Source organism: Ascaphus truei, chromosome 7, assembly GCF_040206685.1.
Source record: "Ascaphus truei isolate aAscTru1 chromosome 7, aAscTru1.hap1, whole genome shotgun sequence".
Lineage (NCBI taxonomy): Eukaryota > Metazoa > Chordata > Amphibia > Anura > Ascaphidae > Ascaphus > Ascaphus truei.
The window spans coordinates 52,210,214-52,227,956 of record NC_134489.1 but is presented as its reverse complement, the minus strand read 5'-3'; the positions used below and the strand labels follow the sequence as shown (position 1 = coordinate 52,227,956).

Here is a 17,743-nt window from a genome sequence, read left to right as displayed (position 1 = left end):
TCAGATATGTCAAATTTTTGTGTCACTTTATAACTATACCAATATTTCTCATTGCCAGGGACAGCATATATGTGCAGTATATGTTAAAATAACGCACATCAAGAATCAGGGCAAATTTTTTTTTTATTCTGTAAACTGAAAAGCCACTGGGAGGGGAAAATAGAATAAAAAACAAATAAACAAAAAAGCTGTTCCACGTTTACAACAGTGATAATCGAAAACATGATGTCCAATTTTTGTGCAAATATTAATTTTTCAACAATAATTTTATACTAAATATAAACTGCGTTTTCAATTTTTTTTCCCTAAAGAAAACTCAAATGTTATTAAAATGTTTTGGGGGAAAAAAAAAAAAAATATGACAAAAACATTGTGGCGTAGATGGTTCACTTTTTTGAAACGCAATGTATAAACCTTCCTACGACTCATTTAGGATAGCACTCCCAAAATAATTTTTGATGATGCAACCCTGTAAAAGTGCAGTCCCACTTCGCAATATAAATAGAGTTGCAGCCAATAAAAACTCTGGCATAGCGCACCCACGTACCTCTGCTGTGTTCTCTGGGTTCAAGGAGGTAAAAAATCAGCAGTCCCCGCTGCTTGATTATATTTTCGGGGCATAAATATTTTAATTACCTGAAGCCGGGTGTCGGCTCTTAGTCAATCCGTGGCGTCCTGACCTCCGGCAACTCCCCCATCTCCCAAGATACAAGTACGTTTGACCACAAACCAAAAATACTTACCCGGTGGACACAGGCATGGGGTTCGCGCTTGCTCGGACGGCCAATAGAAAATTGCTAAATCATCGGAAGATGACATTGTGACTTTCTATTCATGATCCATGGCCATATTTTTTTTTTTTTTTTTTATGTGCCAAACCCTACATTTAAAACAAAAAATACCCACTACAGATCTCAGGACCTGGGAGACCACGGATTAGCTCAGAGAGACCTCCAGTTAAAGGCAAGGTTAAAAAATAAGAATTTGGGGCAGAAGTACTGCTTGATTAGTTTTGCTCTAAACAGGGCCGTATTATAAAGCTGAAAAGCTTCATACCTGCCCTGCAGGAAAATAAAAATAAATAGTTGATCATTTTCACAATGAAATATAAAAACGGTTAATTAAACTGTGTGTAGGGTCGAGCAAGTGAATCTGCTCCTTTGACAAACCATTTTATATTTTCCACAGCAACTCTAATTTCTTTATAACGTGACTGGAGGAGATTTCATCTTGTAATTTAAGGTAACTGTTGCATGTTAGGTTGCATGGAGCCCCACATACAAAACTTGATAGTAATCCATAGCTGCTGTAAAAAAAACAAAAACAAAAAAACACTCACTCCATCCCGTTTTGTGGTACAGTCACCTTATATGAATGGCTACAAAGTCTTGCATCAACAAATGTGAAGCGGATTGAATGGAGAGTGGAAGATGGACACTCTTCTACTAAACGAATCCAAAAAAACATTGCTCTTCTGCATGCAACGACCAGTATAGGTCCTTCTTCCGTACCTTGGCTGTCAGCGTATTCTACTACCTACCGACCATATCCAAAGGGCCGTTGATCTCTCGTCTCCCTATAGCGATCCTACAAGGCTCCAAGCTAGCCTAGGAACTACCAATCTGTTACTAAAATAATAACAGTGTTTCTCTTACATTCTCTTTAAAACAAGATATTAAGCGTGCGCAATTGCTCAAAAGTTGCTTAGAACTATTGTTAAACGAGTCAACAAAATGATAAATGCAAAAACAAAAAGTACAAGCAAAACTACTTGAAATTAAAGCCTACCAGCAAAATCATCAAATGTTTATAAGCAGTTCTAAAAAAAAAAATCACTAATGTTGATCTTTGTGATCTGATGACTAATGAAAGTACAATTTTGTCACATGAAGCTTCTAGGCAAAAAAACGAAAAATGTACAACCGTACAACAGACGCCTACTTAAAACAATGAAACTAGCAAAAGATACAATAACAAAAATTAGGGCATTTCATAATCAACACAGCATGCAGCACAACGCTATGCTAGCTAGTGAATGCTGTTGTATGTTACATATAGAATTGCCATGCTTGATAGGAAAAAAAAAAAACGACATTTCTTTTTGTGTGTGTACGATTTGCCCATTCGTTTTGCGGAGCCGTTTATACCTTCTTTGTAACATACTTGTGTCAGTCTGATTTAGGCACGGCAAACTCCGTGTCACAGCTGGGCCCGCCCAGCTTATGAAGGTAAAGCCTCGCTCAAGAACCGCTACCCTTATTAAATATTCAGAGGCACCTTCTTATCAAAGTCTGTGTGAATTCCAACAGCTTACAAAAAGGAGCAGCTAGATCTTTTACTGTATAAACTGGGGAAACTCCATAGCAGGCTACCCATTCCATCAGAATAGAAAAAGCCAGAACCAAGGATGTGCGCGCTCGATAAACACGTGGGTTCCCAAATTTCCTGGTCAGTATTTATTGATGCCGAAGATTCGTACTCCATGCAGCTGTGGTAGCTTGGGAATAAGGACGCTGAGAAGGGAAGCTGTGTTTATGAAGAAGTGCGTTGGGTCATACTTTGTGTAGAAGCTGGTCAGGAAGTATCTGTTGGGACAGAGGTAAAACACAACAATGACAAAGATGCATTTTGATGCATTCGAAATAGAATATTTGGTGTGTGTGTTGCTGCAGTGTGTGTGTTGCTGCAGTGGGTGTAGAGGGGGGCTTCTGGTGTGTGTTGTGGATGTAGAGGTGGCAGTCTGTTTTGTTGGTTTGTGTGTGTCTGCAGTGTGTTTTGTGGGTGGAGGAGGGGTGCAGAGTGTTTTGTGTGTGTCTGCAGAGTGTGGGGGACAGAAGTCTGTTTTGTTGGTGTGTGTCTGTAATGTGTTTTGTGGGTGCAGAGGGTGGCCGCAGTGTGTGGTGTGTGTAGAGGGTAGAGGAGGGCTCCAGTGTGTAGGGGGGCACGGGGGGACGGACAGACTGCAGCGTGTGTGTATATATTAGGGGGGAGGGATTGCAGTGTGTGTTTTGTGAGTATAGAGGGGGGCTGCAGTGTGTGTGTGTGTACACACACACACACACACACACACACATAGATAGATAGGAGATAGAGCTGTGTATGTAAAATTTCATTTGAATAAACTTGCAGTAAAAGCATAAGAATGTAGGCAATCATGCTTATAAAAATCAATGACTACAAAAAAAGTGTATCTTTTTTATTAATTAAAAAATAAACCTACATTTAGCCTATAATAGTAATAATCCCCTCAGAACAGGGCATTACTGTCAATAACGCCCATGCTTGGTTAAAGTCCCTTGGCTGCGCCTCGGGCCTTCAACTCTTCCAGCCAGGACATTATTGGCCTGTTCTGAGGGGATTATTACTTAAAGAACAAGTTTTTCCTTTCATTTAAAACAGTGCATTGTAAACTCCTGGATACTTGTCATTGTAAGGATTATAGCGAATATATCTATCTGGTCCAAAGTTACTGCCAACCAGATCGAGAGCAAGACCAAGGACACTAAAAACACCGGTTGGAAGTAAGAGGCAGCCGTGGAGCAGAGCTGCGACCGCTGCCAGCAAGCAGGGGTCTGCAACCTCCAAGCGGCTAAGCACTTCAACCAATAGACCACAAGAAAGTCTGGCGGTCACCCAGGAAATACAGTCCCACAACAATTAGAGTTCAGCTGACAGTGATTGCAGGAGGAGAGAGATCTGAGTTTCTTACAGTCGAATATACTCCCTTTTTTGTGTGAGTGAACAATGATTGTGTAGTGTTATTGCCCTTTTATTGAATTTATATATGCGTTATAAAGTTTATTTCATCATTTGTGCCCCTATTTTTTCTTCTTTTTTCCCTCTGTAATTATTTGTTGCCAATATTCCCAGCGGTTTGAGCTGTATACTGTAACAATAGATAATGTTACCGTAGTAATACAAGAATATATCGTAGCTGTGCAGCATTAAGAGTTGAATTAAAAAATAAAATAAAAAAATTGTAATCCAATACTACAGAAGTGATTAATTAAATTTGTGTTTTTTTTAAAATAAAACACATCTTGCATGAATTTGCACCAGAAGTAAAAATGTATGTTGTGAGACTGTACTTCATGTGTGAAGGTTATTTGCCACTACAGGAACACACACATTTTGCAGAAAAGTGACTTACAGAATAATAGGAGAGATTGTGAAGAATTTTCGTGATGAAGTGAACTGAACTCCATAATCTAGCTGCTCCCAATGTGTCAGCAGTCTGGCTTTTCCCTGGTCTGGGGTCTCAAACGGAGTACCCTTTACTGCATGCAGAAACACATACATTCCCTGGAGAGTAGGAAAATAGCATGTTATATAAAGCAAGGCTTCGAAACGTCCGATAAACAAGTCAATAGTAAGAAATCTTACTATATTGCAGCCTCTGAAAAATGGCAGTATTAAACATAAAACACAGAATGCACAGTACATATAACAGGCATTCTTGCACCCATTAACACGTCAGTGTTGCAGAATTTCTGCGTGTTAAGGAAATTGGGGGGGGGAGGGGAAGCAGGGGAGGAGAAAGAGGGGAGGTCACCACCATGTTTTTCAATGGAGCTGCATCAAATATCCCGGCAGGTATAACGCAGCATTGGGTGCAATAGCATTGGCAACAACTCTGTTTGTGTGTGTAAGGCTACGCTTATAGTGCCAGCAACGCGACGGTCGCTGGAAAATCAAATAGAGATGACTTCCAATCCGTCACGCTTACTATAAGCGCACGCGACGGGGCAATGCATTTGTTTTGCCGCGACGTCACGTCGCTGGCACTATAAGCGCAGCCTAATATGTATACACATTCCTAAGATTAAAGATAGAGCAGGTGTGACCTGGCTAAACTCCTTCACTCAACTGGCAATCTCAATGGGCATTCCTATTGCTCAGAAATAGTGTCAACAGCAAGACCTTTGACATATATGCAAGGTTAGGCCACCTACTCTGTGAAACCTGTTGCGTCCCATTGACACAAAATGAATGAACAGGGCTTTGGGAAAAGGAAATCAAGTAGGTGCATGCATGTAAAATGTTTTATAGAATCACACGTGCATACAGGTAATGAGTGTATGTGCGCGTATAATGATAGATATTGTTTTCACACTTATTTTTGCAATTCCTGCAAATCTGGAATCCGTGCGACCTTCTTACCTCTTATGATCCTCTAACAAATGCAGTAATATATATTCTGTGGGGGAGGTGGAGGATGTGTTTTTAATTTATTTTTCATATGTAAGCTTTGAAAATCATTCTGGGGAGCAATGATGTGCCAAGAAATGTCCCCAGGGCCACAGAATCTCTGGTGTAGCAATCACACAGCACTGATCAGTTCCCTGACAACACTAACTAGGACAAACAAGATCTGAAGTGAAACTTCTTTGCTGGCATCTACCATTACAAAAATTTCGCTGGAGCAAATTACCTTCATGGTGACAGAAGTAAAGAAACAGGAAGTGACGTCACTGTGGGCAAAAAAGGCAGTCGGCGCGTGCCGCTGTAGGCAAGTGAGGCCTCGGCGCGCATGCGCAGCACCGCCCGTTGGCTCGGTACGCATGCGCAGTACTGCCTGCCGGCTCAGGAGCTTGTAAGCAGCAGCAACCTCAACGAGACGCGACCACCCACACACTTCACAGTTACTATAAATATAGAAGTGCAAATAGCTAAACGGGGTGTGCCGAGCACGCACGTTCTAAGGCTAAAGCCCCAGTGAGGCCGTTGTGCGCATGACATAGCGCCTGGTGGCACTTGCGCCCTCCACCCCAGTGATCTGAAGGACTTCAGATCAGGCGTAGCGGGGCGCGGCCATGACATCATGCGACTGCTTCGCCCTCATTGGCTGAACCGCGTCGCCAAAAGTCAAATATCTTGACTTTCCAAAATCTGGTTGCGCCACTAGCGCTTGGTCATGTGCGTGCACGCACTGACTGAAGCTGGCCCCATAGGAGGGCCGTCTCCTGTTCACGCCACGTGCATCCGCAAACAGTGGGGACAAGGCCCAAGTCAAACTTCTTTGCGTTGTCACTGAAATCGTGTTTTGATTTTTAATTAAAAACATCACAAATACAATTTCTGTGACAAAAGACAAAGAAGTTTCACTTAAAATGCTCGTCTGTCGCTCTCTCCTCCCCTCCCCTCGCACTAGCTGTGTTAAGTAGCCCTGTACATAGAATTTTCACGGGCACAAAGAGTGTGTTGAAGATCTGTGATTTTATCTTCTGTTCCTTAGACGCCAAATGGAACATGCTCAAGGTCACAGAGTCGACACTGGAATTTGAACCACGTTCACCTGCTACAAAGTCAGCGTTCTAACCACTGTGCTTACTCCTCTAGCTATGTTTCCAAATGCTTTAACTTCCTTGCGGATGAGCTATATGTAGCGGTGTAGAAATATGAATATGTAAAAGGTCATTAGGACAACATTCTGTACAAGAGATTTCCTCATTCTATTTTCGGAGTAAGAGATCAAGTCTGAACAAGGAAACTGAAGGAGGATCTGCAAAGCACTAGTTCTGTCAAATTAGACGTTTAGGTCAAAATCATTACCATAAGAGGAAAAATATGATTCACGAATTTCCATTGACATATTTCATTGGCAGCGGAATACCAGTCAGAATGTCTTGCCATATGTAAGCAATAGTTTATGGAAATGCACATTTTTATATAAAGAAAAGAAAAAACAGTCTGATTAATTTATTTTTCTTCAAACCCAAGATTGCTTTTTCTACAATGTGGAAAATGAAGGCAATGTAAAAACTGCTTGTGCAATGGCTATATTTACTAAACAGGGCTCAGCGATAGGGCCCATTCACTGGAATCCTATTTTTGCTGCAGTGCATTGAGAAGGTAAGCGCAGATTTATGGTTGTCCACACGTTTTCAGGAACACATTCTTCCCAAAAATAAAAAAAAACACTATAAGGAAGAGTTACGGCTCTCATTATTAATCCTTTTGCCCCCTGTTATTCATTCAATTTAGTCCTCACTGGGACTGCACCTTTAAAAAGCCACCACTGGTACTTACCAAGTTGTGAATGACATTGGTCAGAGTCCACGCGACAGGGACGCTGAAGAAAGGAATGCTAAGCAGGACAATGTGAAGCATTCCGACTCCCAGGGCGTATGTCAGCCACATTCCACGGCTGTTCATAACCCGGGTGTTGGGGTTTACCTCGCTGTGTGCTACACCTACGTTCATCTTTACCCTGAGGGAGAGACAGCAGAAACGTACAGTTACCCAATATTCTACATGTCTCCATCTCAATGTCAGAGGCATCTTACAATCGCCGGATTGACCTGAGCTTTGCCTTAAATGCAGTGTAAAACCGTAGGCATAAACTTAAAGGGAGCCTCGTTAAAGTGGAGGAGAACCAAAAAGCGTTGAGCTAGGAGTGCTCATTTGCATGTCATTACCCACAACACCTGGCTGCAGTGGAACACGGTCTGATGTATGAATATGGAGAAAGGCCAGTTATGAGACCTGTCAGACGTGAATGTTCTCAGAGGTATTCATCATCATGATGATTGTACTCTGGAGGGTTGTAGTCACAATAACTTGTTTCTGACCCTACAATTGCATGACGAATTCTTATGTTGACACATTAAAAAGAACAACCTGTAACAAATCTACGTAAATGCAGAGTACAGTTTACAAACTTACCATCCCTTTTTTTTTTTAGGAACAATGATTTGGTTATGAAAAGTACTGTACATTTCTGCTTTCAAATGCAGAATATTGGACAAAACCAGGAACGAGTTGCAGATAGATTTGCCACATGGAATGTCAGGATATCTAACACAGTACCGCTCTTTTTATGAAGGCACTTCTATGACTGCTGTATGTTTTTACTGAAACCGAACAATAAAAATTGTCTGTCATCACTTTTCCTTAAAATCAGTGTTTTACAATGTAGGGAAAAAAAAAAAAAAATGGTTTTGAGAACAGTTCAACAGTGTGAAATCCCAATACACTGCAGCTTCTCTGTAATGTGATTTGTTTCAGGGTTAAGTAGCAAAGTCAAAATCCTTACCATGTGCCTTAAAAAAAAAAAAAAAAAAAAAAAAAAAAAAGGACAAAAAAAGGCGCATATAGTACATTACAAGTATACATATACATTTTATATTTGAATTCCACTCTTTGAAGCAGCAATCCAGGTTGCATTGCTTGTGTGTTTTTTGCATTATAGGATTGAAGCACGGGGTCTTCGGAGCTGAATCCCATTAGTTTCAGGCCCGGGACCCCTTGCTTCCAGAGATACTTCCCTTCGTAGGGGTGCTGGTATCTCTGCAGCCAGTGAACTGGTGTTACACTGAACAGTATGTGTAACATAATGGTGGCGTTTAAATGACCCGCCAGCCAATAGGAGGCCGTGACGTTATCTGTTGCAGCTTCCTATTGGCCACATGACGCAGAACATTTAAACTTCGCAGAGATACCAGCAGCACCTATGGAGGTAAGCATCTCTGGAAGCTGAAATGAATGGGAGTTCAACTCGAGTCCTCCTGCTTCAAACCTATAAGATAAAAAAACAAAAAGAAAGAAATGCAACCTGGAGTGCGGCTTTAAAGAAGATTAAGGGATATGTGTTTCCTACAAGACTTACCATTAAATATGCAGCCAAATATTCAATAGCTGGAAAGGGATTCAGACAAATACTGTACAGAGCCAAGTACCTGATCCTTAAAAGCAATTCTCACAAAATGGTATGTGTGGAGACTCATACGGACACCCGAGTAGCATGTAAAAGCTACAGCCTTGACCTAAAACAGAGCTCAGATAGGAATTTGCCAAGCTACAAAGCAATTGTATTGAGCTTTAAATAGCTTCCAGCATCTTCACAACGGTTAAATGTGGGTCCTGACTACATGGCATTATTTAGTTACACGTGTTATGAGGTCAGGGATGAGGTCACAATATAGCTGGCCATTTTAGCTTCAAGATCAATATGGCAGCCCCTGTTAATGTGTGGTATCAGGTAAACGATGAATACGGAGTGGCTACTGATTCTAATGAACCAAATGGCAGTAGGGAGGAGTTCTGGTTAACACTTGACCTGCCTTGGTGGCCAACAACTCATTGCAATGTTTCATTGACCAAACAGTAATGAAAAAGGTCTGTTCTTGTGACATTAAACCTCAGCTAATCTATATGTTCCCCTAGAGCAAAGTACTATATGAAACTCATCATTCAAAAACAATTACCACAAATGGATGCATCACATTTTAACTCAAATTCATAGGGTTAAAATATAGAAACACGAGGTTCTGCTGCATGAATGAAAAAAAACAGCGCTCATACACAACTTGTCACTTCCTTACTAGCAAAGGGACGGTTGCCATGCCACATTTGAATGAGTCCTACAATGCATGGCAGAACCATGATGAGACTATACAGGCATACCCCGGTTTAAGGACACTCAGTTTAAGTACACTCGCGAGTAAGGCCATAATGCCAAATAGGCAAACGACAGCACGCGCATGTCAGCACGTCCTGAACAGCCATACCGGCTCCCTACCTGTACCGAAGCTGTGGGCAAGCGGGGAGACTATAGAGCCTGTTACAAATGTGTTATTTACATCAGTTATACATGTATATGACGATTGAGGTACAGTACAGTCATCAATAAGTGAAAAAAAAAGGTAGTGCTTCACTTTAAGTACATTTTCGCTTTACATACATGCTCCGGTCCCATTGCGTACGTTAATGCGAAGTATGCCTGTATACACACAGCTATCTATAGTGTGTGTATATCTATATATATATCTATATATATATATCTATATCTATATATATCTATATCTATAGATATATATATATTATATATATATGTGTATGAGAGAGATGTATGTATGTATGAGAGAGATGTATGTATGTATGTATGTGTGAGAGATGTATGTATGTATGTATGTATGTATGTATGAGAGAGATGTATGTATGTATGTATGTATGTATGTATGTATGTATGTATGAGAGAGATGTATGTATGTATGTATGAGAGAGATGTATGTATGTATGAGAGAGATGTATGTATGTATGTATGATACATACATACATACATACATACATATATATATCAGTACCGTGTTAGCCGAGCTTCAATAATCAAAAAATAAATAGATGATACCGTTCTGTGGCTAACGAAATGCTTTTATTTGTGCGAGCTTTCGAGATACACTGATCTCTTCTTCCAGCGATGTTACAATGAATGAATGAAGCAAGTATATATATATATACACACACAGAGAGAGAGAGAGACACAGACACATAAATACAGTGGTCGAAAAATCATCTAAAAATCTACACGCCGAACCAAAAAAAAAAAAAAAATAATCTACTCGCCACTTAGTACCACACGTGTGCTGCTTGGGCCAATAGGAGCTCGCCACGATGTTAAATCCACTCGCCCGGGGCGTGCAAATGTATAGGTTTGTCGAATTACATATATATCGGGGGAAGGACTAGAACAGATAACATTCCAAGAGACACTGTTTTTAAGTATAGCTTTTGCTTGCTTCATTGTAACATCGCCAGAAGAAGAGATCAGTGTATCTCGAAAGCTCGCACAAATAAAAGCATTTAGTTAGCCACAGAACGGTATCATCTATTTATTTTTTGATTATTGAAGCTCGACTAACACGGTACTGATACCTCTACATGTATGTATGTATGTGTATATATATATATGTATGTATGTATGTATGTATGTATGTATATAGACACACACACACACACACACACACACACACACACACACACTACAAGTTATGGTGGGTGAAAAAGGCAACAAGAAATGAAAGATCACTTGTGAGCACATTGACATGTCTTAGACAGGTCTGCAACCCTGCCTTTCACCATTATCATCTAGCATACTGTGTTCCACACATATATACAGGCAGTCCTCGGTTATCCAACGGAACCTGTTCTGGAAGTAGCGTTGGATAGTGAAACTGTTAAGTGAGTCCAATGTTAATCAGTGGCGGTGAGCGTTGGATAACGCATTGCGGCGTCGAAAAACGGCCCTTAGGGTTACATTGTAAAGCGTTGGATATGCCATTCGTTGTAAAGTGAAATGTTGGATAACGAGGACTACCTGTATATACACACAGTGCTAACCAACTGGAGTATAATATTGAAAAATAAATATTTGTATAGTAATATGTTTACTTTATTGATGCAGTTTAGCCACAGATAATATTTGCTAGTCACTCACACACGATACAAAGCAGTTCACTCCTCTGATTTCATTCTAACCCAGTAAACAAGTGGACTAGCCTAATGTTTAGCAATATAGGTCTCCAAATGGTGACAGAAGCTAAAAAGAAGCCAGACATTGTATTGTTATAAAGGTCATATAGTGTGGTGAAATAAAATGCCCGGAGCTAGTACATACAATAGTGATAGAGCAAGCATGTGGAGAAAATATCTTCTCAGTGTACAAAATATTCAGTTATACAGAGCAAACCATTTATAAAACGATTGCAGAAAAATAAGCATAAACAGCCAACCTCATAAATTAGAGGTTGCCACTATTAGTATGGTTGACACACACTTTTGAGGAGATAAATATACAATGGCAATAAAGCGTGCCACAGATTTTATTCCGGTAGGACAGGACAGAAGTGCGCAAACTTTTTCCCCTGCCCCCTCCCCCATCTGCTCCCCCTCTCACCTTGCCTCCAAGACACAGTGGGGGTCATGTGACGCAGTGTTGCCCGAAGCCATCTGAGACAAGGTAAGAGAATTTACGGAGGCCGTGCGCCTCCCCCGGCATTTAATTAAAATTATTTTGGGAAGTGCTGCGTGTACCCCCCCCCCCCCAGAAAATCCCACGCCCCCCAGTTTGCGCACCCCTGCTGTAGGATATGAGAGAGGTCAGTGGTGGATTATATGCAAGTAAAACTAAAGACGACGCGATCGTCAGGAACACACACACACACACACACAAAATCGATATCCTGATGTGAAGTTATCACATTGCGAGTCTGCATTTTTTATTTTAATTCTAAAATTATTTAATAACACCTTATTACACCATCTGAAGTGTTTTTGAACTCACTTTCATATAGATATCCATATCATTCGACCTTGTTGATCCACTGCTGGATAAAAGACCCCCCAGGGATCTTCCACATACTGCGGTTACAAGCCACTCTACACGTTGCTCCAAAAATTCTCTTATTTCATCCTCCCACCTTACTTTTGGTCGTAGTCTTCATCTTTTAAATCGCTCTTGAAATACAGTCGAGTATTATCTTTGGCCAACGATGGGCATTTCTTCTTGGGATATGTCCGGCCCACTGACATTTTAATTTCGTCACCATTGTGAAGTCACAGATTTTTGTTAGGAAAAAGAATACTGAAGATTGTTTTGAAAACAATCTCAGGGAATACCCTGCATACATCTCAGTATGAAGTTTTTGAATTAGCTTGGGAGGGGGGGGGGGGTCAACTTTCACATGTGAGCATGGGCAGAATATACTGGTCGAAAACTTTCCTCTTGATTAACAGAAGCAGGTTCCCTTGAAATATTGTCTTTTTTCCCCCGCAAACACGCTCCATCCCATCTTGATTCTCCTCTTGATTTCATACAAAAGGTTCCCATCCATGGTTGGCAGCCAAGTTAGACAGTCTTCGACCTCTTCTAGTTCCATTCCATTCATTTCGATCTTTGCTGACTTGACATTTGTTGATCAATTTGATCTGGCCCGAGATTCATATGGAGGTCACATTCTAACTTGCTTCGGCTAGTTCTCCAATTTGTTGGGGGAGATCTTTTGGACTTGTGGCGAAAATAGCATAATCTGCAAATCGTAGGCTATTCAAATATTCACTATTGATTTGGATTCTTTTTTCTTCCCAATAGAATGCCTTAAACAATTCAAGTGAAGAGCTTTGGTGACACGGTGTCTCCCTGCCACAACTCCCTTGCAGATCCTGATGTGGCTCGTATCTTCATGTAATCGAATGATTGATGTGGCATTTTAGTAAGTGTTCTTTAAAATATCAAATGTACACTTCCACACTGTCTTTGTAATGCATCTAGGACCGTTGAGGTGTAAGCAGAATCAAATGCTTTATTGTAATCTACGAATCCTAAGCGGAGTGGCGTATTCATTACTTTAGGAAATCACTTCATTGTGTTGTAAACACTGCGTAATCCTGCTTGTTCTCTGGGCTGGGCAAAGTCCATTTCTACCTACCATATGAGGATCCAGGGAAGATCCTTTCCCAGTTGAGCAGCAGCAAAAGTCTGTGGCCAGTATTGTGATGGTCGTGAGGATTTGGCCCGGGATTAAAGGGGTTACACCCCAATTGGCCACCCTCTACCCTCACCTGGGGAGCAAGAGGTTAACTGGGCTGAGGTCCAGTAATGTGTTTTTACCTCGCTCCAATATAAAAATGCTTATTCCCTTGTGTAACTGTATTGTGTTTCCCATCTGTTTGCACCCACACATACACTAGGGTTGCTGCGGGAGGGAAAGGGTTAAGGTTAAAACAGTGATTATAGACCTTTGTTTAAATTACCCTCAAAGATGCCTGCCTACTAAATGCAAATGGTCAGGAGCGCAACCAAATGGGTAGGAAGCAGCCCCTGATCAAAGGCTACCTGTTTGCAGGAAGCTGGAGTGGATTGTGAGCGTTATAACTCACACTTACAAACCATAGCATCCTGCCATGTGGTAGACTGGCCCAAACGCCTCTGATTTAGGAGTGGGGCTAAAGAATGGGTGACCTTATTAAATATAAGATTATTATGAGATGTCCTTGGCTGAACGTGCTAAGAGTTACATAGGTGTATTCGTGGGACTTAGCCCCAACTGGTGATTCTAAACACTTGATATCTAGCAGATACTAAGAGCCAGGTATTAATATCTCTCTTAATTTTAATATTACACGATAATATTCTGTCTCGTTGGGAGCGTCAGATGTGACGGAGTGTATTGGTATGTCTCGCGTGCCCGTAAGTATTACTGAACTGAAGTTATGAAGTTATTTACAGGGTATATGGGATTTTTAATCTATTGTGAAAACTGCAAACTCCCTCTATTATGGTAATAGGCAAGCAGAACATCTTGCTAGAATTTACATAGCCTGGTGATCAAAGGCTAAAGTGCCTAATTGTTTATGTTGGAGGCAGGAACCAGGAACTGTTTGGTTTTTAAGTGTGATATTTTGCAAGTCCAAAATCAGCTTCAAAGAGCTTCAAAAGGACTTTTGCTAGACGGCTCGGCGCCGTGAGTGTAGAGAAGGGTTAAAATGATATATAAGTCAGAGTCACCCCTTACTCAGTGTCTTCATGCAAATGGCTTCATGTCTGAATGTCCTGCATGTGTCTTCATGACCAGCCTGTCTTGCTGTGATGTTAGCTGAAATATGGAAGAAATGGCCCATTCTGTATCCTGGTGGCTTTCTTGTCCTAATCTTAAAGTAAGTGTCTATATTTTGCCTGTTATTTGTATATCTGATGTGTTCACCTTTATCAAGGAATAAATTATATTTTATCATATCTAAGTCTCGTCCCAGTTATATATATATATATATATATATATATATATATATTTTTTTGGTGTAAATTACAGCCTGTCATAAGATATCATCACAAGTATATTCTTGATACTTTTGGTCTTTTTTGTTTTGTTCACCATTTGTTTTTCCTTCTCTAATTTAGAGTGGACTTAACATTTTTTTAAGATAATTTGCATCACTTATGGAGCGACCCAGATACTTCTGTCCTACAAAGTCAATGGTCTGTTGCTGCCGATTAGGGAGTATATTCATAAAAAAAATATCTTTTAAGTGATTGGGAAAATATAATTTGTGTGTGGGTGTATTATGGTTTAGCAACTAATTACAATAAAAAAAAAAAATAATAAACTGTCTAATGCTACTTTAGGATCCACCATCCTTTTTTCATGTCAAAATATTAAGTAAAGCAAATATATATATATTTTTTATTAATCGTTATATTTTCTAAAAGTAGACAAAAAATGTTTTGTATGTGAGATATGGCCCATTCATACAACATTTGCATAGCAACCAGGGTGGACCAAAACATAACATACATAGGAACTAGATATAATTTTTAGAAGCCATCGTTTTAAGCAACCCTGCCCCCTAACCACCTCTAACACACTCACACAAGTGAGAAACACAGACAGAGTAAATCTCACAAACTCCTCTCTACCCATCCACGTGACCCTGTGCTTCTTCTCGCTGCTTCGGTCCCCTCCCACAAGTTAACTGCCAGGACATCGTACCAAAGCGCTGTGCCTTGCTCCCCCGTCGGACTTAAGCAACGTAGTGCTGATGGAGCAGTCAGTAACCCCCCAGCCAGCATCAGTTCTCCCAATCGTGCCTTGCGCTTGCATTAGTAAGGCATGATGGAGCGTGCTCTTGAGAAAGGGCATAGAGCCCGAAACGCGTAGGTGGACACCTGCTGTAGCCATGGGGTGCTTTTGTCTGATCTTTTATTGAAATAAATGCTTTTTTTTGCTTCCGTGAGCCTCCTCCTGTTTTTCTAGGCAGTGCACTGCCTTTTTTCCCTACTTGTTCCGGTCTCAGGTTAGTCCGCACTGCCAGGCGCCTGCATAGAAAATGTAGGCACCTGGGAATTTTCCATCCCTGGCATAGCCATATTGCATTGCAATGTTTACAAATTATTCCTTTTTTGCATATTTATGAGATTGGTAACTTGTCATGACTAAATATTCACAGGGGTCCAACACCATATCAAATTCAACTTTTGATATATAGGGCTGTATGGCTTATGAGGGTACACCACAACACAGAAGTCACAGTATAAAAAAAGGTTTCTGCAAAGAAAATGTGGCCCCTTCGGCAACAACTACTCTTTGCAGTGAAAAGGTGATTTTCCGGAAATATATTCTTGCAGAGAAAGACAAATTATGCATGGTCGACACTTCCTTGTTAGTGTACTATACATATACACTATTGTGGGGTTATTTTTGTTTTTATGCTAGGGATGTTTGTCTCTTGGCAAGGATATCTACATATGCAGTTAATGTAAAAATATCAAGACCACCGTTTCCAACACAGATTCCCGGATAGAAATATCTTCAGGGGAACACGTTACCCAGGTCTCAATACCTTGTGGTGTGAGCTGTCAGCAAATGTATATTTTCATGTGGTTATTTTTATGCGAGAATAGTTTTGCACATTTTTAGTCAGGGGTTGAACAATCCCAGGAGCCTAAATGCACTGTTAGTGTCCAAGCTGCCCCCTGGTCCTCCTCTCGGGGCTCGTTAACGCCAACTCTGCAGCACAGTGCTGACTGATCTGTCAATCATCGTGACCATCAACAGCGCAAACCATATTGTTTTAAGCGGGATAGGTTGCACTGTTGCAACAACTGACAGATAGGTCAGCCCGTACCGCCGAGATAGCGGGAGTCGCAAGAGGGGAAACACGGGGGAGAGGGAGAAGGTAGCCTTCCGTGATTACTCACTCAAGCTGCATTGGATCAAATGAGACCGTAACTAGTGTGGTCTAGGACGTTTGCTCATGACTAAACCGCCACTCCAACTCACCGCCGGTCACTTTGCTGCATGCATTCCGACCCCATGTATAAAATGTCCGAGTCTCGGCACCCATGTCAACATCCCTTACGGCCACCGCTCCAACTCCCGCGTGGGTCATTCAAAGATGGCGCATCAAAGTGGTGGACGCAAGGGACATTGACGAGGTCACACAGGACTCGGAGCTGTAACGGCTGTGCAAGACTCTGACATTTAAAGATGGCGCTGGAGTCGGTGCACACGTGGCAAAAAATTTAGTGGCGAGGTGCCCGGTGGTAAGTTGTTGTGGCGGCAGAGGGCCGGGTGGCGGTTTGGTTGCAGCCAAATGTCCTATTCCGAACTAGTCGCCGGAGGGAGTAGTGTGTGTTAGTGTGTGACACACACAAAAACACATGCAAGCCGACCGGGGCCAAACCCTAGCTCCTAAACGTTTGTGCTGGTTTTTAATTGGTGTTCACCTCTGATATAGTTATAGTATCACTTAACTCGGGAGACGTAGGGCAATCATTGGTTTAAAATTATTTCCAAGATTACACTGAGCTGGTGTAAGAAATTCCGATGCATATTAAGTTATTGGTATTCATAAACTTACATTGTTTTAAAACAGAGATTCAAAACCGGACAGAAATGTGTGGGAAAAGGCATGCTTACTGTGTTTGAACTCCTTCAGGCATGTACTTGGAGAAAATAATTTTGGGGGGTGGGTATTCTTTTGTTAGAGGGTAGTTTTGCCTGCCCAATGATGGCATGGACCTATGTTCAGTCCTACAAATCTAGGGGCAAAATGTCTGTCAAATTTGGGCTGTGTATTGCCCCCCCCCCCCCCAAAAAAAGTTACCTAACCGGGGTGGACAAAAATAGAAAATACAACTTAGGCTATGATTATAAACAGATGCCGCTGGGCGGCAGCACGATCCGGTGATGTCATCTTCACGCTGCCGCCAAGTGGCCGTCGCCTCAAGAAAACAAATTTCCAAGTCTCCTCTCCAGTCTGCCACTTTGCAGTTCGGCGCTGCGTGAGGAATGTTTACCTTCTCTGGATTCCAGCAATTTGTTTTTGAGCCGTGCAGTGTTGCCCCACGCGACGCCTTCAGCGTATTTTGGTGTAGTCACGGCCTTAGGAGTCAGACACAATTGTTAGAGGCAGCATTTTGTTTAGGCAGACGGGGGGAACCTGTGTGTGAGCGTGTCCGTGTTTCGGT

The 17,743-nt window shown here is 41.4% G+C and overlaps 1 protein-coding gene across 4 annotated transcripts in view; it reads right to left on the bottom strand.

Annotated features, from left to right (window-relative positions):
* Positions 1 to 105: 105 nt before the first annotated feature.
* ORMDL1 (ORMDL sphingolipid biosynthesis regulator 1) overlaps positions 106 to 17,743 on the bottom strand; it is a 27,287-nt gene continuing 9,649 nt past the window's right edge. For 3 of the 4 annotated variants that reach the window (XM_075608388.1, XM_075608390.1, XM_075608389.1), the window contains 3 exons: positions 7,030 to 7,210; positions 4,151 to 4,302; positions 106 to 2,585 (listed from right to left, as the gene is read on the bottom strand). In XM_075608388.1, coding sequence (XP_075464503.1) covers positions 2,450 to 2,585; positions 4,151 to 4,302; positions 7,030 to 7,203 — 462 coding nt within the window. In that variant the 5' untranslated portion in view covers positions 7,204 to 7,210 and the 3' untranslated portion in view covers positions 106 to 2,449. Of the gene's footprint in view, positions 2,586 to 4,150; positions 4,303 to 7,029; positions 7,211 to 17,572; positions 17,658 to 17,743 lie in introns of those variants that run through there. The other variant, XM_075608392.1, reaches the window with a different exon arrangement.